The sequence below is a fragment of the Talpa europaea genome (genome assembly GCF_964194135.1).
Source record: "Talpa europaea genome assembly, chromosome: 14".
Classification (NCBI taxonomy): domain Eukaryota; kingdom Metazoa; phylum Chordata; class Mammalia; order Eulipotyphla; family Talpidae; genus Talpa; species Talpa europaea.
The window spans coordinates 14078367-14104574 of NC_140082.1; the positions used below are offsets into that span (position 1 = coordinate 14078367).

At 40.9% G+C, this 26208-nt stretch overlaps 1 protein-coding gene across 1 annotated transcript in view; it reads left to right on the top strand.

Annotated features, from left to right (window-relative positions):
- The window catches only part of PRR14L (proline rich 14 like), a gene marked incomplete at both ends in the record, with an annotated part of 49169 nt that overhangs the window by 14082 nt on the left and 8879 nt on the right, over positions 1-26208 (top strand). The window contains 5 exon segments of the mRNA XM_084253211.1: positions 251-1009; positions 2927-5330; positions 9969-10037; positions 10851-11022; positions 11598-11704. Coding sequence (XP_084109337.1) covers positions 251-1009; positions 2927-5330; positions 9969-10037; positions 10851-11022; positions 11598-11704 — 3511 coding nt within the window.

The following is a 26208-nucleotide window of genomic DNA, read 5'->3' on the forward strand; positions in this document are numbered from 1 at the left end:
CCAAACTCATGTTGCAGTGGCTGGCGATGGCTTGATAGTGCTGAGACTTAACCCCTTGTGCCACTAGGGAGGCCCCCCCTTATTTTTCTTTTGCAGAGAATAACAAGGTCCGTAGTGGTGGTATACACGGACTTTGCGATTCTCTTTTTTATTTAAGTCTTTCTTGTTGCATGATTAAATTTTTGAAAGTAGTGCAAATGACTTTTTTATGATTGCACAATGATTTGGATTTATTTCTCTTGTGCAGAAGGAAATGTACAGATTACAACTGAAACTCTGCTAAAATCTACTGAAGAAGTGCAAGGTATGAAGGTCAATGGGACTAACACGGATAATAATGAAGGACATGAGAATGGCAATGTGAGTAAAGGTCTCTCAGCTGGATGCAGCAACTACCCAGAAGTAGACAAACTCATGACCAGTGGTAAGGTTTCAGAAACCAGTACATTAGTATCCCTAGAGCCTTTAACCTTTGTGGACCCTGGATTAACAGACGCAACTCCTACAGAGAAAGAATGTGAAGAATTAAAAACTTGTCCTTCTTGGTTGTCATTACCAGGGAGCAGTTCCATTTCCAAAGTGGACAATGAGAAAGAAGAATTGTGTAAATTAAACCCTGTCTATGAAGCAGATGACAATCACCAACAGATTTTTGGCCATCGTTTTGAAAAATACAGTTCTGCATGTGGCAGCCCCAAAGGCACAAGAAGTATAGTTATTACAGATCCCTCTGAAGAAAATTCTGAAGCTTCATATTTTACTTCAAATTTGTCTGGTCCCAAATCCAGAACAGTATCTTCAGAAAAATGTAGTTTTGAAGATGATGCTTTGCTGAAGGACTCTGCTGAAAAGACAGACAATTCCTGTTTTGAAGGGGATGATCAAAGCAAGAAATTGACTTTTCAAGAAGAAAATACAGGACAGATTTTTAACCCCAAGAGTGAAAGAGGGGAACTGTTTCTTGTTAATGCCAAGCTACCAGAAGTGGATGCTAATGGCCCTTGTTCTGGTGAAAAGGAGACTGTTGACATCCCCAAAATTACAGACAAGTCTAGTTTTTTAACCCCCAATTCTCTTACCAAAGCCACGGAAATAATGTCTAAAAAAAAAGATTCAAAAATTGCGTTAGATGTTCAAAGTAACTTTGCAAACCATGAGGACCATAGAGAAACCCTTACTAACATGAGCCATTCAGGCAGATGCCCTGAAAGGAGCAGTTTTTCCTCTGTGATGCAGATTGAAGAGCCAGGACAGACAACCACTATGGAGCCAAATATAGTAGCTGATAAGATATACAGTAAAGACTCTAACTCTTTTGTCAGCACCCAGAAAAATCTGGAAGGCAACATCCAATTAAATGAAGCACCATATAATACATTTCTGACCGAAAGAAAATCCTCTATGATAATGCCAGGGGACCAGATAAGTCCTATAAATAAGGTATCAAAACCCAAGAAAGATCTTGCTCAGTTCCCACCATCCCTAGAATTTGATTACAGACCTGATTCAAAACAAAAGGTACAGACTTCACAGGATGATAGTCCACATTTAGATGAGCAGAGCCAGAGCATTGCCTCTGAGATGAATGAACTTCCCTGTACCAATGAACTGGTTTTAAACAAAATAAAAAATAAATGTGTTTTAAATCAAGTGTCCCTTAATACTGAAGACCAGGTAAAGTTGCCAGCTGACAAAGAGATGCCTTTAGCAACAAGCGAGGATTCCCAACAGAACCATCATCCTCCATTAAAGGATGGAGCAGATGTCATTGCTGATACCCAAACCATTCCTATGAAGACAAAAATGAAAGACAATTCTCTACCAGGTAACAGTACATGTGGTACTTCTTCAAACAATCCCACCTTAAATATCAAACCAGAAAATCTCAAAAGAACAAACAAAATGACTGATGTAGCAGCAGATGATCTACATTCCAGTCTGCTTTCAAATAAGAAAGAAGCAGCTGACTTTCCTCAAACGATCTCTGTCATGGAATGTCAAAGTGTTCAATCTCACAATCTCTCTAGCTGTCATTATATAAGAAGAAATACACCAGAAGAGAGCATGTGTTCTGCTTGCACAGCTATTGAGTCCAGCAACATCATCACAGAAGCTGAAAACTCTATGCTAACCAAGTGTAAAAATGCATTTCACTGTAGTGGTCACCACTCCGTGGAAAGTAGCAGCCATAAAATAAGTAATACAGCAGAGGAAAGTGAACCTGATGGAGATGAAACTAAAGTCACTCTTCTAGAAGATAAGATCAGAGATGAGACATCAGCACGCATGTTAAATAGTGAAGCTTCAAACAAGCTGATTCACACCACTAGTAACCACCAACCCAGTGAGGAAGGTCTAGAACGGAAGGGACAGAATATACCCAGAGAGACTGTGTTTTGTAAGTGTAGCACCTCTGACACTGCCTTACAAGAACTAAACCAATCTGCAAACATTCCAAGTCCTAAGAAATTGTTGGACCAGTCTCCTACTATTATGTTCTCCAGTTTTAAATACACGAACCAAGCAGTTGAAACTCTTGATGAGAAGGCTAACAAAGTCCTTGACTACCAGAGTAACCAAAACAGACCAGATAAATGCAGAAATGAAGGCAAACCTGCTAAAAAAATACTAGGTAGTGACCAGAGAGGGATCGTCACAGAACCTAACAGAAATCTAAGCCACAACCAAGAGACTCTGCTAGTCTGTTCAGGGAATCACAACTCATTATCCTGTGGTAGTTCAAAGAGAGGCACCTTTCAAAGTGAGGAGTCCACAGATGGTCTGGTAGGCATTGTTTGCACAGACCGTAGCAGTAAGTCTGCAGATACTATGCTGGATGTAGTGGCCTGTAGTGCACTTGATGGTGGTCCAAGGCAAGATCAACTGCCATCACGTGAAACCTCAAGGAGTGCCCTGTCTCACCTAGGAGGACTGAATGCAGCATGTATAGCAGTGGTTGATCAGGATTCAGATTTCCCAGATGCTACTTCCTCTACACTGGAATCTCTTGGAATAAAAAAATCGTGTGAAGAAAAAGTGTGCAAGTCATTAAAAGACTGTGAAATGGAAGTGTGTCCAGGATCTTGCGCTCATGAGATAAAGTCTGTTGTGGATCATGAACCAAATATAAGAACACTGGATAGAATAGATGTTTCTTTAAGTGATATTCATCATGATCAGCAAGTTGAAGAACCATCTCTGAAAGAAACACAAGGAGTGATTGAAGAATCAAAACCAGAAATAAATTCTGAGTTTGACAAGGAAAATACCTTTGAAATTTCCTCAAAAGAGTTGATACCTTCTAGATGCCAAGATGAGAACTCTGTTCCCCTAGGGAGCTTGGCATTCAGTAGAAAAATACCTTTGTATCTCTCTTCTCAAGAAAATTCAGAAACTGACCTACAGAATCTTTTAAAACCAAAAGATGGTGAAGGCCTTTTTGAAAATGTAAAGGACTGCATAGTCCTCCCTGAGATGAAGGAAGGAACACCAAGGAATGTTGTTAATCCCAGTGACGGAGATAGAATAAAGGTCAGTATGAAAAATTTGCCTTTAACCGTGGAAACAGAGACTAAAGTGAAAGAAGAAACTGAAAAACGTCAGGGGGGACCACTGGGTAACTTAACCGTTGGGGAGGAATCTGAGGACATGATTACCAGAGAAAATGATCATGGTGATGGTGCAAATGAGATGTCTCAGACCCACTTTAAGTCTCAGAAGGTGCTTGATGATACCAAACAACAACAAAGCCAGAGGGTTTTGGACTGTGAGTTGCTGAAGGAAGAGGAATTTATACAGCAAAAGGGAGCACATGTGATATTGAAACAATGCACATCATCTAATGGGTTGCCAGATGAGGTCCAAAATAAGGATTGCTCAGATGAATCCACCATGATGAAAGAAGTCACCTTAGTAAAGCTGGCCGAGAACAACATCACTGCACTGTTTCAGAAATTGAAAGACCCAAAGGAGGAAACCGTCGGTCATCCATTTAAAAAGGACAGTAAGTTGTGCCCAGGTCCTTGCCTTCATGGTGCCTCCCAGAAAGCACAAGATCCTAGCTCTGCTGCGTGTGATATGATACACGGTGCCTTTGGGAACACTTCACATCGGAAAGGAGTGCTTCCCTTAAAGAAGCAGCCCCATCGAACCTGTAAGAAAGTTTCCTGTCAGGAGCAAGTCAGAGTGGGGAGAAAAATAAGTAAAATCAGAAGTTCTGCCTTTTTAAAGAGTTCCTCTGAAACCATCCCCACAAAAGCACACAGATTTCTCAGTTCACATTCTGTGTCTGCACCTACACGACTGGAACCTGAAACAGTACCTAGCAGGAGCTTAATTAGCCACATACCAAAGCAGAAGTCTGCTCCATGCCATCCCTTGAGGAGCCTGAATGTCAGGAAGCTTACCAAAGAATCAGCCTTACTAAACAAGCTCTCCATTCTTGCCTCCAAACTGGCCCCAGGCACAAAGACCCAGAAACTTAGATACCGGCGGTGTTCCTCTGAACTTCTTCCAGTGGCTAAAAGCTACAAGCGGCTCAGATATAAAAGGCTCCTAGATGGATTTTCTTACAATACGATGCAGCTGAACCCATATTTGGCAGCTAGTGGATGGGATAAGCATCCTAACAGTAAGCCCTGGACACTTTATTCACTCGACACCATCAAAATGAGCTTCATAGATTTGAGCAACAAGATGCCATCATTCCTGTTTGGTTCTGAAATCTTCCCAGTATCCTTTCATGTGAAATCAGGCTCTGAGTGCATGCCTGAGTCCACAAGGACTTTTCCTGAGCACTGTGCTCCAGCAAGGCTCGCCTTAAGAGAGGCCCCCCTGTGCCCATCTCAACCTCCCAAGTGGGCTTTCTCTTTCTTCTTGTCCCACGTTTGCCCTGGGACAGCCACATTCAGGGAAGACACTGGCCTTCATAGACAGGCATGTGCCGAGGCTCCGCCAGAACCTCCACTGCCTCTTCAAGACTATGGAGGCACCACCATAGTCCAGACCAGAGCAGGCTGTTCTGTCCTTGGCCTTCACACACTTCTAGCACTTTGTTCTCCTGGATGCTACAGAATCTGGACAAAAAAACGGAGCTTCTCTAGCCACAAGCCTACCATGCAGAGGCTCTTCATGACCCAATTTACACAGGGCTTGAAAGGGTTAAGGTCTCCAGCCTCTATTGCAGACAAGGTCTTCTGCTCTCTGCCCTATTCGGTGGGCCGAGTACTGTCCATTTGGAGCCAGCATGGGCCTTCTGCCTACCCCATCGAAATCTCTGCGCTTCATTCCGCTCACAGCAAGCAGAAGCCAACTCTGAGCACCACAAGCAGGTAAAATCCAGCCCTTGATTCTTTGCAAATGTTCCATGTTGCTTCTTGCCACTGGGGAGAGAAAAGGAGCACTACTGAAAATGCTAGGCTATTCAGTCTGTTTCTGCATTTTCTGTCTACTTTGCCACATCTCTGCTAGAAAAATGCAACAGCAATTTTTATGTATAGACCCAGTTCTCTGAAAAATTTACTGTTTTGTACCATTCTTTTTCACTTTCACTCTGCAAATCATCAAATCTTTTGAATCTTTTCTTCTCTACCTCAGCCCCCACTTGCAAAAAACAAGCACTATTATAAGACTATAATTAGAGACAAATAATGGCTTGTAACTGTATCTTGTTTACAAAGTATCATACTTACAGCACTTAATGGTTAGTGTGTAAAAGATACAGAAGTACACTTTGTATAAATAAATCATGAAGGTATCACCAACTATAATTTGTTTATATGCCCCACTACATTTCTCTCTAGAGCTGAGAGATTTTAAAAATTTGTACTTATGTGCTGTAGTTGTAGAATTTATAGAATTTTTTTTTTTTTTAAGATTTATTTTATTTATACAAGAACCAGGGTACAGGCCAGATGCGTGGGAGAGTGAGAGGATTTACCAGAGACAGAGAAGGGAACAGTGCAGGCATACCAACCCGAAGCACACTGCTGATGGGGGCAGCGGGCGATACAGGCGAGATCTGCTTGCCATGTGGGTTGCTCCAAGGCCGGCGGGCATCGAACCGGCACTGTAGAGGCTGTGGACAGCTTCACAGTGCTGCGCTCAACCACCTGTGCCACCATGGAGGCCCAGAATTTATAGAATTTTAAAGCGAACTGGGAGTTTCTATCGTTGAACTACTAAGAAGAGTTGAAAATAATTTCACAAATATCATTTTACTTTGTAACTTACAATAAGAAAAATAATTTGAGAATTAACATCCCTAAGAATCTGCTTTAAACATAATACATAAACTCGCATCTGTAATCCTTTGGATAAGTAGTGACTTTAAAATTGTAAAAATCTGTCCTTGTCATTTCAAAAAGTTTAAAATTTCAACACCAGCAAAAAAGCCTTAAAATTCCAATTTAGCCTGGAGAGGGCTTGTACTTTTTATACTATTGGGCACTCTCTTTTGTAGAATCATTCTGTGTCATTAAAAAGTGGTTAGTGGGGCCTCCCCAGTGGCGCAGCATTGAGCACTGGGCTGTGAAGCTGCCCGCAGCCTCTGTAGCGCTGGTTCGATCCCTGGCCACCAGCGAGGGTACCACATGGCGCGCAGACCTCTCCTGCCATGCCCGCTGCTCCCCTCAGCAGTGTATTTTGTCCATCTGTCTGTTCTGTTCCCCACTCTGGCTCTGGTGAATTCTCTCACCCTCCCGCGCTTCTGACTGTACCCAGTGCTTGTATAAATAAATAAAACAAATCAAAAAAAAAAAAGTGGTTAGTGTATTTTATAAAGTTACCCCAGCATCTTAACAGAAAACTAAAGAGTTTGAGAAAAACACCATAGTACCAGAACATAACTGATTGAAATTGAAAGATGAATTACTCTCGTAAGTACTTGTCTGATAGTTAATAGAAAAAGATTCACTTCTTAAAATGCAGCCATAAAAATATATTAGGTGAATCAGATCATTTTAAATGCTAGGTACTTTATCATCTGGTTTCTTGGTGTGCTTCTGTAGTCTTATAATTGCTCTCTGGTCTTCTGTTACCCAAAGCTTAACATTGTGTTACCTTCTTTAAACTATGCTCATTCCTGAGGTTAGTGTAGCGTGCCATTAGTTGTTTCAGCCTCTGAAAGTGCAGTGTGTGACCCTATGGCCCTTTTTATTCTTCTGGAACTCTTCCACCTACTTTTTGTTCCCTGGTGTGTAATATTTTCTCTCTCCCTTGCTTCCTATGACTAGTTGTTTTTTTAAATGTAATTAAAATTTTAAATTAAATTTTTATATTTATGTATTTCATGTTTATATTTTGTGGTAATATATAATTTATTTTGTTATGTTTATATTATATTTTATGTTTATAAAATAAAAAATGAGGTTTTGTAGTTTTTTAAAGTTAATTTTATTTATTTTTGCATAGAAGAACTGAGGTGTAGGCCAGAGATGCAGATGGTAAGAGGAGTGGGGAGCAGAGCAGGTGAATTGACTGAAATTCGCTGCTAAGAGGAGCAGAGGGTGAGATAGGAGAGGACTGCTGTGCCAATGTGGGTCAGCTCCCAGGCCAGGGCTCAAACTCAGGCCATCTCAGTGATGGCGCTGAGAATTAACCCCTTGGGCCCCAGAAAGGCCCATTATTTTAATATTTATTTTTTTATAGTTATATTAAAGTATATTTTATGTAAATTAATACATTTCATTTTTGTATTTATGTTTTATATAATTAATTTTTTTTCCAATTAGAAGGCAAGGGTGGTATTTATAGGAATATAATCTTCTCATTGTCTATAGCGGTTCCTTGTTTCATACATCCTTGGCTTAGATTTTGGTAGTTTGCTGGTTTTCTAAGCATACTTTGAAATGTTAGACCTGATAAATTGGGTAACACTAGAAAATAGGACTAGCAGGTTTAATTAATTTCTGACTTCAAACTATTCTCTTGAACTTCAGCACTCTATGCAGTCATGTGTCAGTTCAGGAGGATATGTTCTGAGAAATGTATCACTAGGTGATTTTGTTGGCACGTGAACATCGTAGAGTTGTAATTACACAAACCTTGATAGCACAGGCTGCTGCACACCAAGGCTGTGTAGCATAGCCCTTTGGGAACATGGTGGTACATGCCATCTGTTCTTTTTTTTTTTTTTTTAAGATTCATTTATTTTTATGCATACAAGAACTGGGGCACAGACCAGAGGTACAGGAGGGTGAGAGGATTCACCAGAGACAGGGGGAAGCAAAACAGGCAGACGGAAAACACTGCTGAGGGGATCAGCGGGCGAGACAGGAGAGGTCTCCTATGCCATGTGGGTATCTCCCCGGCTGGCTGGGATCAAACCCGCACTGCAGAGGCTACAGACAGCTTCACAGCACGACGCCAACCCCCTGCGCCACCAGGGAGGCCCCGTGTCCTCCATTCTTGACCCCAAAGTCATTAAGTGATGCATGATTATAATATGGGTTGAACAAACATCCTTTTTGCCAATTTTGTAGATTATAAACCTGAAACGTTTTTTAACCTAGCTCACTTAGCTGATTATTGTTTCAACTGACCTAGGCCTAGAACTCAGGTCTCATTTTTCTAAAATAGCCAGCTCTTTTTCCAGTATTCTACCCTGCCTTTCTATCGTTTTATTGGTATTTCTTAGAGAATCTTGAGTTGGTGCTAAATACTCTAAAAATCTAAATTCTCTGTGTTCCCCTAACCATTAAACAATTTATCTCTGAGAGATGAATTTAGTGTGTGTGGTCACCATATAAAATTCCCATTAATTAAAACTGAACTGTATTCTAAATTCAGTAGAAATGGATACAGGTTTTACTTTCAGAGGCACAAAAAGCCCTCAAACATCACATATTAATGTATCTGTAAATGATTAATACTATTGTTTCACCTATAAAAATAAAAGTTTGGGGCCTCCCCGGTGGCGCAGCGGTTGAGCGCTGGGTTGCGAAGCTGCCCACAGCTTCTGCAGCGCCGGTTCAATCCCCGGCTGCTCCCCAGCCACCGGGCGAGGGTCCCACATGGCGTGCAGACCTCTCCTGCCGCCCGCTGCTCCCCTCAGCAGTGTACTTCGGTCCTTCTGCCTGCTCTGCTCCCCGCTCTGGCTCGGTGAATTCTCTCACCCTCCCGTGCTTCTGACTGTACCCAGTGCTTGTATAAATAAATAAATCTTTAAAAAAAAAAAAAGTTTAAAAAATTTAAAAAAATAAAAGTTTGATTATAAAAGAACCAATCTGTCAACAATTTTTAAAATTAATTTTTTAAGATTTTATTTATTTATGCATACAAGAACTGGGGTATAGGCCAGAGGTGCAGGGGGGGTGGTGGTGTTGAGAGGGGGGGGGACCAGAACAGATAGTTCTACTGAAATGCACTGCTAAGGGAGCAGCAGGCAAGACAGGAGAGGTCTGCTGCGCCATATGTGAGTTAGCTCCCTGGCCAGGGATCAAACTCAGGCTTTGGCAGTGATAGCGTGATAATGCTGAGGCTTAAACTAGGCCACCAGGGAGGCCCCCAATCCTGTCAACAGTTTTTATCTAAATAGCCGGGTTTTATGTGGAAGTTGTTTTAAATTAAATAAGATTTCTTCATAATTTTTCATAAGATTATAGAAAAATGGACAAAGATACTTTTATTGTTAGATTACTGTTTTAGAAATCTTTAATATGCATGTTCATAACTTAATAATTAGCAATATCAGACCTAAATCATTCTTGTTCCTTTCCTTTCTCTTAACTGTCTTCATTTCTTTATCTTTTCATTTAAGTCAGAAAAATAACCTTGTCTTCCTGCCTTCCTTCCAGTGATGGGCACATAAATACAAATTTCACAGCTGGGAGGTTTTCTTCTTTTCCAAGTGACTGACATTTCTTGTCTTCTAGGCCTGGGTCAGGTTCTAATATCCACAGTAGCATCATACCCTTTCCTGTTGTTCCACTACCCTAACCTATTGCTCTTCTACTTTTGCTTCACTTCAGCCACATCATGTTACCATATGTGCCTCTTCCAGGCGTGGAAGCTACTTACAACACTGATAGTCAGATGAGGTAAGCCTGCAGTGGCACCTGGCACATTAGGACTCGCATAGTGTGTGTGTGTGTGGGGGGGGGGGGGGGAGGTCAGGCATGGCATGATTCCAACTTCTGCATCTTCTGAACCTGATCTGAGATTAAAATGGGCTGTATTACATGTGGAAACTAAGGGTGTATAATCAAAACCATATTGTGGGGAAAAGTTAAAATCCCCAGCTTGCTCATTGTGCCTCATGTCTCCACTTATTTTTGTCTTGGTCATTCAGTCAACTCTAGTTCCTGGACATCACTGATCTCATCTGAGCATAATTCATTTGTTTAGTTCAGTATGTTTTATCTCCTTCCAAAAAGTCTTCCTTTTTCCTTCATACTAATGAAATGGATTGATCACATTCTAATAATTTTTTACATGTGGCAGGCATAGATTACGTCCAGAAGTGACAAAACAGGTTGACTGGAAATGTTATTTCTTTTTTTAATACAAGCACTGGGTACAGTCAGAAGTGTGGGAGGGTGAGAGAATCCACCAGAACCAGAGCAGGGATCAGAACAGACAGAGTGACGAAATACACTGCTGAGGGGAGCAGCGGGCACAGCAGAAGAGGTCTGCGTGCCATATGGGACCCTCGCCGGCAGCCAGGGATCGAACCGGTGCTACAGAGGCTGCTGGCAGCTTCACAGCCCAGCGCTCAACTGCTGCGCCACCAGGGGAGGTCCTGGAAAATGTTATTTCTTGAAAGAAAAAGTCTTGAGGCCTGTCTGGATGTTAAGGTAGAAAGTGAACTCATCTCACATTTTACTTCTTTGGATTTGTCTCCATGGTGCTAGGCTAGAGCCTCCATTTCCTGCCTTGGTACCAAAGTCTTGCTTGGTAACAGATTCAGCTGTCAGCAAGCTCCTGCTTTCAGCCTCTGAGTTCCAGGTTCCTGAATTTGATGAGCTCGATGGCGTGACAGCAGCATGTCCCCGAACACAGAGCAGCCCTCCAAAGCAGAAAGAGGTAAATGTAAAATGCTGGTGGGGCCAGGTGACAGTGGTACTGGCGGTGTCCATCACTGACTACAGATCATACAGTAGGTACAGTGACACCTCTGAATTCCTCTACTTAACACCTTTAACTTCGGCTGAGTACTAGAGATAACCAGGATGGATTTTCAACTTGAAGGATACCCTGGATTTCTTAGTCTCTGTTGTTTTCCAGATCCATTTTTTTCTTGATGACACCATTTACCAGTGTATATTAGATCAAAAAGCTACTTCAGGTATTCAAAGATGATGAGTGACTGACGGTTTCTCTTAATTTTATGTTCTCTGTTGTCTTCAACAGTTGCATGCTTTCATTTTTATAATCTCAAACATGAACTGAATGCACAATTCTGTTGTGACAAAATGGGGGGGTGGGTAGTTGCTAAAAATACTATCAGCAGGACTAGAAGTAGAAACTTTGTCATATACTTCTACTAGAGTTATCTATAACCTGAGGAAGCATTATCTTGAATGTCAAGGAAAGGGACTTTTATGTATTTCAAATGTCTTGCAACTTGACCATCTTTCTTTTTAAACCTTAAAAAATAGGTTGAGCCAGAGAAGAGGCCAAAGAAAGTCTCACAGATTCGCATCCGGAAAACCATTCCTAAACCAGACCCTAATCTTACCCCCATGGGCCTTCCTCGACCAAAAAGGTGAGTTCCTTCTCTGATACAAACCAGGTTCATTGTTTTGGATAAGTATGAACTTTTGAATGCTTATATGTTCCGAACCATTCATTATATACTTCTAGTTATGTATACAAAAGAATTATTTGGTAATATGGTCAGAGATTTATATACAATGATATTTTAATGCATTCTCAGTTATTTTTGATTGAGCTCACTTTGCCAGGTTTTGTACTACCCATTTGCATATGTCTCAGTTCATCCTCTGGAATGTAAGCACTGTTGTCCTAGGCTTAGGGCAGGATAGAGCTCAGTAGTGGTGAAAACCGTGTTAGGCCATGGTGTCATTATGGCACACATTTCTGTCTCACACAGGTTTTGCCCACTAAACCCACACCCAAACTCACAATGTTATAACCATTAAACAAGAAGGGACCTAAGTATTATGAGGGAAAGAAGTTTAACTTTAAGAAAATGACAGATCCATGTTATTATGTATATTATTTTTTTAAAAAATATTTTATTTATTTATTTGTTTGTTTATTTATTATTTATACAAGCACTGGGTACAGTCAGAAGCGCGGGAGGGTGAGAGAATTCACCAGAGCCAGTGCGGGGAGCAGAGCAGGCAGAAGGACCGAAGTACACTGCTGAGGGGAGCAGCGGGCGGCAGGAGAGGTCTGCGCGCCATGTGGGACCCTCCTCCCGTGGCCGGGGAGCAGCCGGGGATCGAACTGGCGCTGTAGAGGCTGCGGGCAGCTTCGCAACCCAGCGCTCAACCGCTGCGCCACCGCGGAGGCCCGTTATTGTGTATATTATAGCCCTTAAAATTTTAGTTTCTAATACTATGTTTTTATGGTAGACAATTGCTAACTTTATAGAGTGAAGTGGAAAGAAAAAAACATTATGTATTTGCTATGGCTCTTGTATTTGGAATTATACATATTGCATAGGCATGCTATGAAAATTTTAAGTTTTAAAAAAAATCTCCAGGGCCTCCCTGGTGGTGCAGCAGGTTAAACGCAGCGTTGTGAAGCTGTCCGCAGCCGCTGCAGTGCCAGTTCGATTTCCAGCCGGCCAGGGAGAGTCCCACATGGCACAGCAAACCTCTCCTGATTTGCCCACTGCTCCCCTCAGCAGTGTACTTCGGTCCTTCTGCCTATTCTGCTCCCTGCTCTGTCTCTGGTGAATTCTCTCACCCTCCTGCGTCTCTGGCCTATACCTCAGTGCTTGTATAACTAAATCTAAAAACAAACAAATAAATAAATAATCTCCCGGGGGCTTCTCTGGTAGTGCAAGAGGTTAAGATGCAACCTTTGAAGCTGTCCGCAGCTGCTACAACACGAGTTCCATTCCTAGCCCCAGAGCTACCCACATGGCACAGAAGACCTTTCCTGCCTCGCCCCTAAGTGTATTTCAGTCAATCCACCTGTTCTGCTCCACAATCTGTCTCTGGTGGTACAAGAGGTTAAGATGCAACCTTTGAAGCTGTCCACAGCCGCTGCAACACGAGTTCCATTCCTAGCCCCAGAGCTACCCACGTGGCACAGAAAACCTTTGCTGCTTCGCCCGCTGTTCCCCTCAGAAGTGTATTTCAGTCAATCCACCTGTTCTGCTCCACACTCTGTCTCTGGTGAATCCTCTCAACCCCCACACCTCTGGCCTGTACCCCAGTTCTTATAAAAAAAAAAAAAAATCTCCAGAGTTGTATTTTCTTGTGGGAGATGTCACTCCTTCATGGGCAAATGGAAGTCAAGAGTGGTCCTGTACAAAGCAAATTATTTCACCTTCCTGAGTTTTAAGAACTTACCTGTAAAGCAAGAATAACAATTCCTGACACATTATATTTCTATATGGTCCAATTGAGGGGAAAAATGTGTACTGTAGTTGTTATATAGTTTTACACAATACAAATGCAGTAATAGTTAATTACTATTATGATCATGATTGACATTCCATTTTTCCCATGTGGTTTTTTTTTTTTTTTTTTTTTTTTTTTTTAGTTTCTTTTTTTTGAGGGGGGGTTACTATTTATTTATTTATGCATACAAGATCTGGGGTACAGGCCACAGGTTTGGGGTGGGGGGGTGAGAGGATTCACTAGGGACAGAGTGGGGAACAGAACAGGCAGATTGACTGAAGTACACTGCTGAGGGGAGTAGCGGGCGAGTCAGGAGAGGTCTGCTGCGCCATGTGGGTTGCTCCCTGGCCAGCTGGGGGATCAAACTCGTACTGTAGTGGCTGCAGACAGCTTCATAGGTTGTGTCTTAACCCCTTGTGTCACCAGGGAGGCCCCAAGATTTATTTATTTATTTATGTATGTATATAAGAGCTGGGGTATAGGCCAGAGGTGCCTGTGGGTAGGGGTGGGTGAGAGGATTCACCAGAGAAAGAGTTGCGAACAGAACAGGTGGTTTGACTGAAATACACTGCTCGGGGGGCAGTAGGTGAGACAGGAGAGGTCTGCTACACCATGTGGGTAGCTCCCTGCCTGGCCAGAGATCAAACTTATGCTGTGCTGCAGTGGCTATGGATACTTTCCTGATGCTACGACTTAACCCCTTGCACCACCAGGGAGGCCCCCATGTGTTTTTTTTTTTTTTTTTTATAGAGGCATGTTTTTATTTATTTATTTATTATGTTTGTTTGTTTGTTTTGTTTATACATGCACTGGGTATAGTCAGAAGCGCGGGAGGGTGAGAGAATTCACCAGAGCCAGAGTGGGGAGCAGAGCAGGCAGAAGGACTGAAGTACACTGCTGAGGGGAGCAGCGGGCGGCAGGAGAGGTCTGCGCACCATGCAGGACCCTCCGCCGGTGGCCGGGGAGCAGCTGGGGATCGAACCGGTGCTGCAAAGGCTGCGGGCAGCTTCGCAACCCAGCGCTCAACCGCTGCGCCACTGGGGAGGCCCCCCCATGTGGTTTTTATCTTAACATTACCTTATACTTTTTTTTTTGATCATGCAACTATATAGCTTTCCAAGAGAAAAATTTTAAATATTTTACATATCTTAGCTTTTTAGAATGAAAGGATTCAGTCCTGGATATATTCTAGCTTGCATTCATATGTAGATAGAAGACCTGAAAAAGTTTGTTTATATAGATAAGTAGTTGAAAGTGGAAAGAATTTTAATAATGACCCTCAATTCTTTCCAACTCTTTTGAGTAATATGTCAGAAAATCAGACTGAACTATCATTAAATTATATTTGATGGTTTATCAGCTTTTTTTATTTTTTTAAGCCAAAGTTTAAAACAGCACTGACTTACTTAGGTTCTGCTACTGGGGCATTGAAGGTGGTCACTGTCTCAGTGTGTGGAAAAGACACCATAACAAACTGACCAGTGAGTGTAAAATGCCTAATAATTTGGATCTTGCTCTTTCACTTAGAGGCACTTTATTTAATCAAGTCTCAAAAGAGATTGAGAAAATAATATTTTTAACAGGGGCCTCCCCTGTGATGCAGCTAGTTGAGCGCCACGCTGTGAAGCTGTTCGCAGCACAGGTTTGATTGCCAACCGGCCAGGGAGAAACCCATATGGTGTGGCAGACCTCTCCTGTCTCTCTTGCTGCTCCCCTCAGCAGTGTATTTCAGTCCTTCTGCCTGTTCTGCTTCCTGCTCTGTCTTTGGTGAATTCTCTCACCCTCCTGCGCCTTTGGCCTGTACCCCAGGTCTTGTATGCATAAATCAATCTTTAAAAAGAAAATTTTTTTATTATTTAAATATTTTATTTTATATAATTCTTACATCTTTTTTCATCTTTGCACAAGGTATGCATTTTCATTTTGGTTATATTCCCCATACAATTGCACCCCGCCTTTGTTTGACTCTAGTCCTTCCTTTCCCTGCCACTCCCTCTCCCTCCCCCGAAAAAGAAAGTATTTTTTACAGACCTTTTCCTGCGATATCTTTCAGTATATTGCTTTTAGTACTTAAGATGTACCTCCATCAAAAAAGCTTAAAGATGCAGATTAGTTCATTAAGTTTAAGAAAAAACCCTTAGCATATAACTTAATTGACAAAGGCAATTTTTTATTATTGAATCCATCAGCCAACTCATTCTTCTTAACTTCTCTTTTCGAATACAAGAAAATGTATTAATCTGCACATTTAGGAAAATGTATTACAAAGCATTGAGAAATAATTACAGAACACATCTTACAAGGTAGATTTCCAACATAAGTCAGTATTAAGATAATGTGTAAGAAGTATAATTTTATACATTTTATTAAGACATTGTAAAACAACATAGTAAATGCTGTATTTATTACAGAATTTCTAGTAAAGCAATGTGATCTGTAATTAAAATTAAAATTATTATTATGCTCTGTAGAAAGTTGTTTTCGTAAATTGTATGTGCACATGTAAATCAAATTGTTATTTAACTTAGGAACAATTAGAAATTGTGTAAAAAGTCAGAAATAAATCCATTAACTTATAAAAATCCCATGATGACTCCAGTATTTAATTGGAGAAAGTAGAAAAATGTATGACTAACATGGGAGTACACCTTATAATTTTTGTTGTTAACAAAGAAGTCACAGGGCATCCCTGGTGGCGCAGTGGCCGAGTGCTGGGTTGCAAAGCTTCCCGCAGCCTCTGCAGCGCTGGTTCGATCCCCTGCCGCCGGGCGAGTGTCCCATATGGTGCGCAGACCTCGCCTGCCGCCCGCTGCTCCCCTCAGCAGTGTATCTCATCAGTCTGCCTGCTCTGTTCCCCGCTCTGGTGGATTCTCTCACCCTCCCGCGCTTCAGACTGTACCCACTGCGTGTATAAATAAATAAATCTTTAAAAAACCAAGAAGAAGTTACAACATTTTATAAGATGAAATAAGGGTTAAATAATTGAGTTAAATATTCTTTATGTGATTTGATAAAAATTCATACCTTAGCTGAAGAAAATTACTTAAAATTCTTACCTGTAAACTTTATAAACTTTGTCTTCAGGTGTTTCATATTCCCAATAAACAGTTCATTTTTTTAAAGATTTATTTGTGAAAAAAATAGATTTATTTATGCATACAAGAATTGGGGTACAGGCCAGAAATGTGGGGGGGATGAGAGGAGTCACCAGAGACAGAATGGGGAACAGAACAGGTGGATCCACTGAAATACACTGTTGAGGGGAGCAGTGGGTGAAACAAGAGAGGTCTGCTCTGCCATGTTGGTAGCTCCCTGACTGGCTGGGGATCGAACTCTAACTGCAGTGGCTACAGATAGCTTCACAATACTGTGCTTAACCACTTGTGCCACCAGGGAGGCCCCTCATTTTTTTTTTTTTATAAAATAACAGAATGGAGTTTTTCTTTTTTTTTTTTTTTTCCCTTTAAGATTGATTTATTCATGCATACAAGAGCCGGGGTACAGGCCAGATGTGCAGGAGGGTGAGAGGATTCACCAGAGACAGACCAGGGAACAGAACAGGCAGACTGACAAAATACACTGCTGAGGGGAGCAGTGGGTGAGACAGGAGAGGTCCACCACACCATGTGGGTATCTCCCCAGCAGGCAGGGATCGAACCCGCACTGCAGAGGCTGAGGACAGCTTTACAGCACTGTGCTCAACCACCTGCACCACCAGGGAGGCACCAGAATGGAGTTTTTCTAAGTGATAACATGCTATTAATGAGAATTAAAATCACTTGATAAAGACATTGTATACAATTAAATACATGCAGAAATTATTTTTAATGTTTGAAGCTGTCTTATAAGTAGGCTCTCTTAGGTAGGCATTGTGTATGATAATCAGATGAATGAGGCACAATCACTCTGACAGCCCTGTTGCACAACATGTGTGAAATCAGAATATCCTGATAGCAGTCAAATACCCTATTTCTAAAGTCACTTTCCTCTTAAAGGAACGCTGTAAGATGGTGAAAGACAAGTCCAAAACAGGTTAACAGTGATTTCATTACTCATTGAAAAGGTATAGCTTAGCAAGATCATGATTTGATTCTTAAACTAAAGTTAGAATTCAGGTTGAATGAGAATTTGTTGGAATAAACAAATCTTCGTGAGTATTCAGGGACATTTCTCAGTGATGATTCCTACATCATTTGTAGGAAATTAAAGATTGGTAGATTGATTTACCTAAAACTGTGTTTTCACATATTCTTTGAAAGTCTTTTCGTACACTAGAGTGAAGACTATTGATCTAGGGTATTAAGTAGCAACCTTATTTAGTTCTTAGGGTTTTATCTTACTATCACATATTCGTCTGGGTCCCACAGAATTTTGAATGGGGGAAATTTTAAATAAAGTGTTAAAATATAACAGGGGATTAACCTTAAAAATGTACAAAAGATTCAGGAGAATGTTCAAAGAAGGACACACTTGGTGCTACCACCCCAGATTGGAACTTAGACTTTGTTGGAGGTGTGTTTGCAGCCATTGCATGGCTGGCTTGCCAAGGCCAGAGCTGGTATAACAGAAAACAACTTTCTTGGACCCCGATAAACTGGGGTGGGCAGACATGCAAGGGAAATTAAAGTGCTGCTGCAGATGCAAGGCTTGAAGCATGTTGTATTTGCTTCAGGAGAGCCACAGAAAATAGCTCTCAGGAAATTGATGTAGTACCCTATGACTATGTATGTCAGAAAGTTTGTGGCTTGCAAAGGACATACATTAATTCAAAAGGAAACCTGTGCTCCTATGTTTATTGCAGCACTATTTACAATAGCTAAGATATGGAAACAACTAAATACCCCAAGAAGATGAATGGATCAAGAAGATATGGTATATATACTCAGAGGAATACTACTCAGTGATCAAAAAAGATAAACCAATGCCATCTGCACCAATATGGATGGCACTGGAAGAGATTATGCCAAGCAAAATAAATCAGAAAGAAAAAGAGAAACGTCGAATGGTTTTACTTGTAGGTAGAGTATAGGGAAACCCTATACTCTATACAAAGGGTCGGGAAAAAGACAAAACTTGGTAACTGACCATAGAGCTGAGGCATACAGAAGGGGAGGAGAAGGGAAGAGGCCAAAACAGGAGAGGGAAGAGCACAAGGGACTGTGGTGATGGATCACGGATGTTGTACTGGTCGGATAACTAAAGGGACTACACCTGAGGGGAGAAATCAGATATTGTACAAAAAATGAATGATGTAAGAAAATAAATAAATTTAATTAAAAAAAAGTTTGTGGCATGGTGATAACCAGTCTGACTACAAGGGCACTCAGGGGCTACCACCATGCTCTGGCTATACAGCAGGAGCTGCACCCCTTCAAGTGCCCCCCCTTTCCCTCCTGCTTCAGACACCCGCAACAACTGTGCATCAATGATGAACCAGCAAGAAAAAAAAAAAGACTCCCCAGAACCAGGAGGAGATGCTCCCTTTCTCCTGTACTGTTCCTCTCCTTTAGGGCCCTCTCACAATAATGCTTGTCATCATACTCACAGTAAAAAGGAAAGATCTGAAGTCCAAGATTCTGTGATCACAGAGCAGGTACTAAAGGGGGTATTTTGCCCTGAGAGGCAAATAATTTGGTAATTGGCACATTCCAGTAAAAAACGTTTTAATACATTGTCCTGTCCAAGAACTGTTCTTATAGGTGGAGACTAAATAGGAAGACATGTATTTAATGTCAAAATACATATGGAAAAACAAAAAGCAAGAGAGCCTGGAAAAAGGTGAAATAAGAATACTAATCCTAGGAGATATTAAAATATATTGTAAAAAGATCTCAATAATAATGCTAGAGCATAAATATACATACTGGAAAACAAAATACAAAGTCCAGAAATTTAGCTTGGAACAAAGGTGTCCTCTCATATGAATGGTGGAAAGATGGAGTAGTCAGTAAAACTGGGACAAATGGGTAGCCATTTTAGGAATAATAAAGTTGTATCTGTACTGTGGGACATTCCTCATTTGGAATGAATTCCAAATCAGTCAAATTTAAGTGTAAACAAATCAAACTATAAGAATACTTGAAGAAACCATTGGAAACATCTACCTGGAATGGCTTACTGTAACAAAATCCAGAACCATAAAATAAAAGCCTGAAGAACATGTTTAATAAAAATTCAGCACTTCTCCTGGGGAAAAGAAACCCATGATCAGCAGTTAGGACGTAAACTTGTGATGAGTTAAATGGGAAGAATTCTCTTGCAACATGTATGTATATCAAGTCGGATGTACACTTAAAATACCTTGTACATATATTTGTCAATTATGTGTCAATAAAACAGGGAAAAAAGGGCCTCACTGGTGGCACAGGGGGTTGAGTGCAGCTTTGTGAAGCTGTCTGCAGCCTCTACAGCGCAGGTTCGATTCCTGACTGGCCAGGGAGCTACCCACATGGTGCAGCAGACCTCTCCTGTCTTGCCCATTGCTCCCCTCAGCAGTGTATTTCAGTCAATATGACTGTTCTGTTCCCCATTCTGTCTCTGGTGAATTCTTTTACCCCCTGCACCTCTGGCCTGTACCCCAGTTCTTGTATGCATAAATAAATCATTTTTTTAAAAGCTGGAAAAAAAATAAGCAGTAAGATTTTATAAGAATCCGCAAACTCATCTCCAGAGACTAATTCACACACACAAGCACAGCCTGCCCCTCGAGCCTCCTTACTTCCCCGTAGTTCAACTCATACTCCTGTACCCCCCCACCCCCCTTGTACTGCCACCTGCCTGCCCTCCACAGGCTGTTTCCACAGAGGAAAAGGAATTGTATGGTATGTCCATAATCCATAATGTCCACTCTTTCAGCCTCATTGCTGATGCAAGTAAGGATGATCATCTGTTTTCTGCTGGCACTGAGGATTAAATCCATGTAAGAACTCAGCAGAGAAACAGCAGGAGGACCCTTACCTACTGCCTGAGGGATCACTGATTACTATAAAAAGAAAGTAGTGAAGGCATTTAAGAAGAAAGTAACCTGCAGTGGTACTATAATTGAGCATCCTGAATATGAAGAAGTAATTCCAACTACAGATGACAGTGCAGGAACATATGTCAGTTCCTAGTAGAGAGTGAACTGGCTGTGGATGACCAGCTGAAGGTTCATGGATTTGAAGTGCTTTCAGCCAGTCGACTGAAGCTTAAGTGAGGATTTCCTTGAAATGAGTAGAATTTTTCCTTCTGTCCCTTGTCACAAATTTAAAGACTTCACAGCTGGTATAATGTAACCATTGTGGGGTCTGCTTTTAACTTGGACTAGTGTTAACTCCTTCATACCATAAAACTGAAAAAAGTCAAATAATAACAAAAATTTAAAATACTATTAAAACTACCTCACGCCTAAAGACAAAAGTTTGATAATTCAGTAATACCATGTTGTTTAAATGGGATTATAAATGACCCATTGCTTATTTGAAGGACTATATCACAATTAGAAATGCACTGATCCTTTGACTCAATTCCATTTATGCAAATATGCTTCCATATATAAGAAATGACATGTATAAAGCTATTTACTATATTGTAATGACAAAAGACTGAAGAAAATACAGGGCTGGTTAAATAATTTGTGGTTTATCTTGTCTTTTAAAATAAATAGATAAAATAATAAATAAAAGGGTCCAAGCCCCACCCCAGGAGGAAAAAAAAATTGGTATATTTGTATACCAGTGTCAACAGCAGTCTAAGATAATATTATTCTGCAGCCAAACATTGCCTATAGAATGCTACCCTTTGTATAAAATAGTAGAATAAAAAATAAGACAAATATAGTGGAAGTTCTAGGAAAATAAAAATTTCTTCAGACTTCTATGTTGTATATAAACCATTTCATCAGCCATGTCTTCCATATATGTTTGCAAATGAGAGGCATAGTTTCACAAAGGCAGAATTTAAACTCACCCCAAACGCCTGATGTTTTGTCTCTGACCTTACAGATTTGTTCTCTCTAGGTCAGAATATAAAAACCAGTTTTACTCCAGCTATTTGGTCATCTTAAGAATTTAGTGTCCCTGGTCATTTTCTAGGTCAGAAAACAGATGCCATCAAAATTGTTGCTCTGTTCTGCTTAATTATGCATTGGTACATGTGCATCAAGACAGTACCACATACAGGGCCTCCCCGGTGGCGCAGTGGTTGAGCGCTGGGTTGCGAAGCTGCCCACAGCCTCTGCAGCGACAGTTCGATCCCCGGCTGCCAGGCGAGGGTCCCACATGGCGCGCAGACCTCTCCTGCCGCCCGCTGCTCCGCTCAGCAGTGTACTTCGGTCCTTCTGCCTGTTCTGTTCCCCGCTCTGGCTCTGGTGAATTCTCTCACCCTCCCACGCTTCTGACTGTACCCAGTGCTTGTATAAATAAATAAAATCATTTAAAAAAAAAAAAGACAGTACCACATACAAACAGGTCTGAACTTGCCTTCCTCGTGATGAATACGCAGTGACTTGTCCTATAAGATGCATTCAATGTGCATGGTAAATTTAAATTCCTGATACAATTTCATCATATGGCATGATCAAAACCAATCTCAACCTGTGAGATTTGTCATCAAACCAGCAAGTGAAAGAGTACCATTTAAAACATTTAAGGGCCTCCCCAGTGGCGCAGCAGTTGAGCGCTGGCTTGCGAGGCTGCCCGCAGCCTTTGCAGCGCCGGTTCAATCTCTGGCTGCTCCCTGGCCACCGGAGGAGGGTCCCGCATGGCATGCAGACCTCTCCTGCCACCCGCTGCTCCCCTCAGCAGTGTACTTCGGTCCTTCTGCCTGCTCTGCTCCCCGCTCTGGCTCTGGTGAATTCTCTCACCCTCCCGCGCTTCTGACTGCCCAGTGCTTGTATAAACACACAAACAAATAAATAAATAAATCTTTAAAAAAACAACAAAACATTTAAATTCATGATTTTCCATCTCAGCTCTCATTTCACTATCAACCTTGTTACTTTAGGTTTAAGTAAGGTAGAAATGAGATATAGAACTTAGGTTTTAGTAATGTGGTAGACACATTTCCTTATTTACTTTTAGAAAAAAATAACAGTACTCAATAAATATTAGGCTTTATATGTGTCAGTAAACTGCCAGAAGAATAAAGAATTCTTAGAGACAAAAACTCTGAATGTAGCAATATAGAGAGGAAAGATGTGAGCATTAAATCCAGCTTTTGCTTTGAGGGCATTTACAAAACCAGGGTTACATTTAGCTTAAGTTTTCATTGGCCTTATGCAGGAGACTAAAGACAAAATCTGTGCTCTAACCAAAAATGAGGATCTAATATGAGACACATACATACACATTATAAACCTGTGTACCTTCCGTTCCCCAATTCCTGTCACTGGGTAATACAAAAGGACTTCGCATTGAGGTTTAATAGTTCTAAGGTGACCTCATGGATTTGCAGCTTGAATCCATTCCACCTAGACAGACTGAAAACAACATAAGCTGAGAATTTAATTTACTGCGGTCCCAGGCTGGTAGTGCCTTTGGACTCCTGGCAAAAACATAGTTTCTTGAGGAGTCCACTTCTAAATCTGGCATTAAGTAAAAATCAGGGAATGGGAAATAACTCAGTAAAATAAATCATAAAGTATGAATGGAAACAAAGTTTCATGCATGAGTGCTAATGGAAATAACAGCAAATCTGAAAAAACTTTTGATACTGTATTGGAGAAGAAAATAATTTAGAAATGTTTTCTATTTTTAGGAAAATAAAGTGGATTGAAAATATGAATAAAGGATCTAGAGTTGTTTTTCTTTTTTTAAAGCTTTATGTATTTTTATACAAGAACCGGGGTATAGGCCAGATGCGCGGGAGGGTGAGAGGATTCACCAGAGACAGAGTGGGGAACAGAACAGGCAGACTGACAAAATACACTGCTGAGGAGAGTAGTGGGTGAGACAGGAGAGGTCTGCTTAGCCACGTGGGATTCTTGCCAGCCGGCCGGGATCAAACCCACGCTGTAGAGGCTGCTGACAGCTTCACAGTGCAGCACTCAAGCGCCTGTGCCACCAGGGAGGCCCCAGGGTCTAGAGTGTTGAAACTGACCAACTAGATATGAAATAAAACCAGAGATAATTTCTAAATTATATGGAAAGCTAGATTTATCAAAATAAAAACATAATAGGTAGATTTAACTTAGCAGATTTAATAGAGCCAAGTATAAGTAATGAACAAGAGAACATATCTGAACAAATCATTCAGAATGAAATACAGAAACGAAAACAACTGCAAATTACATAGAAAGGGAGATGAAGAGGAAAATTTTAAATATATGGCTGACTTCTAATCATAGTTCCAGAAGGAAAAGAATAGAGGGAATAGTAGTATTTGGGTAAAAGACATTAATCCCAAGGAGGAGCAATAAAAAAGAATTTCCTACCTAATTGTGTCATAAGTCTACTACAGAATTCTAAAGACAAAAGATCTTAAAAACAGCCAGACAATTTTGTGAATATAGACACCAAAATCTTCAACAAAATACCGGCAGACTTGAACCCAGGAGTGTATGTTAAAAAATATCATAGACATGATAAGTAGTTCTTATTCCAGTAACTCAGAATGGTTTGAGTATAGGAAATCAATCAATGTAATATACCTGTGTTAATAGAATAAAGAAGGTTAGAAGAAACACAATCATTTCAATGGATGAGAAAAAGCATTTGAAAAATATCTAACACTCTTCAAATCCACAAATAAGAGTAAATGGGAACTTCCTCAAATACAGAAAGGGCATCTACAAAAACCCATAGCTAAAAATCATTCTTAATAGTGAGAAGACTGAGATCAGGAATGATACAAGTATATCCACTGTAACCGTTTATGTTTAACACTACAAAAGGTGCAGCAGACCTCTCCTGTCTTGCCCCCTGCTCCCCTCAGCAGTGTATTTCGTCAGTCTGCCTGTTCTGTACCCTGCTCTGTCTCTGGTGGATCCTCTCACCCTCCCGCACATCTGGCCTGTACCCTAATTCTGGTATAAATAAATAAATCTTAAAAAAAAAAAAAAAAACTACAAGAGGTTTTAGCCATGACAATTAAAAAAGAAAATGATATAGCATTCAGATTAGAAAGGAAATAAAATTATTTCTACTCACATCTAGAAAACCTTGAAAAAACCATTGTTAGAACTAATGAATTCAGTTAGGTTGCAGGGTATGAAATCAAAAAGTATGAAAATCATTTGTGAGCTATCTGAAAATAAAATTAAGAAAATAGTTCCATTTAAAGCAGAATTAAAAAAAAAACTAGTAATAGGGCCTCCCTGGTGGCGCAGCGGTTGAGCACTGGGTTGCGAAGCTGCCCGCGGCCTCTGCGGCGCCGGTTCGATCCCCGGCTGCTCCCCGGCCACCGGAGGAGGGTCCCACATGGCGCGCAGACCTCTCCTGCCGCCCGCTGCTCCCCTCAGCAGTGTACTTCGGTCCTTCTGCCTGCTCTGCTCCCCACTCTGGATCTGGTGAATTCTCTCACCCTCCCGTGCTTCTGACTGTACCCAGTGCATGTATAAACAAAGCAAACAAGCAAATAAATAAATAAATAAATAAACATGCCTCTATTAAAAAAAAAAAAAAAACTAGTAATATAACAAAAGCATGGTGTAAGTTCACTAAGCAAGCAGTCTACACATTCAGTACAATCCCTATCAAAATGACTTCTCTGGAAATTAACAAGCTGATCCTAAAATTTATGTGGAAATACAGAATAGCCAAAACAATTATGAAAAAAGGTACAAAATTAATCACATAGATTTGCTATGAAGGAGTAGTATTTAAGAGTGGTAATGGCATAAAGACAGGCTTTATTTGGTGGGATAGAATTGAGAGTCCTGCAATAACCCTATACATCTACGGTTATTTGATTTTTGACAAAAGTGCCAAGACCATTCGGAGAAAGAATAACCGTTTGGAAAAAGGTACTGGGACAACTAGATATCCACATGCAAAACTGGATGGATATATCTATAAAGAAAAAAATACTCCGAATCAAAGACCAAGATGTAAAGTAATAAAGTGTAAAGTAAATAAACATGAAGTAAAAGTAATAAAATATGATTTGCATCATCTTTGATTAGGCATTAATTTCTTTTTTTTTTTTTTATAGAGGCATGCTTTATTTATTTGTTTGCTGGTTTGTTTGTTTGTTTTGTTTATACATGCACTGGGTACAGTCAGAAGCGCGGGAGGGTGAGAGAATTCACCAGAGCAGGGAGCAGAGCAGGCAGAAGGACCGAAGTACACTGCTGAGGGGAGCAGTGGGCGGCAGGAGAGGTCTGTACGTCATGTGGGACGACCCTCCTCTGGTGGCCGGGGAGCAGCCGGGGATCGAACCGGCGCCGCAGAGGCCGCCCGCATCTTCGCAACCCAGCGCTCAACCGCTGCGCCACCGGGGAGGCCCTAGGCATTAATTTCTTGGAAATAACATTAAAAAGCATGAGCAAAAGAAAAGAGAATAAATTGTACTTCAAAATTTAAACTTTGGTTCATCAAAGGCCACTGTTACAAAAGTGAGAAGATAATTCAAGAGATTAGAAACAAGCCACATACTGAGAGACTAGAGCACAGAATTTTTAGGGTAGTGAAAGCTATTTTATATGATACTATAATGATGGATACATAATAATATACAACAAACCCATAGAATG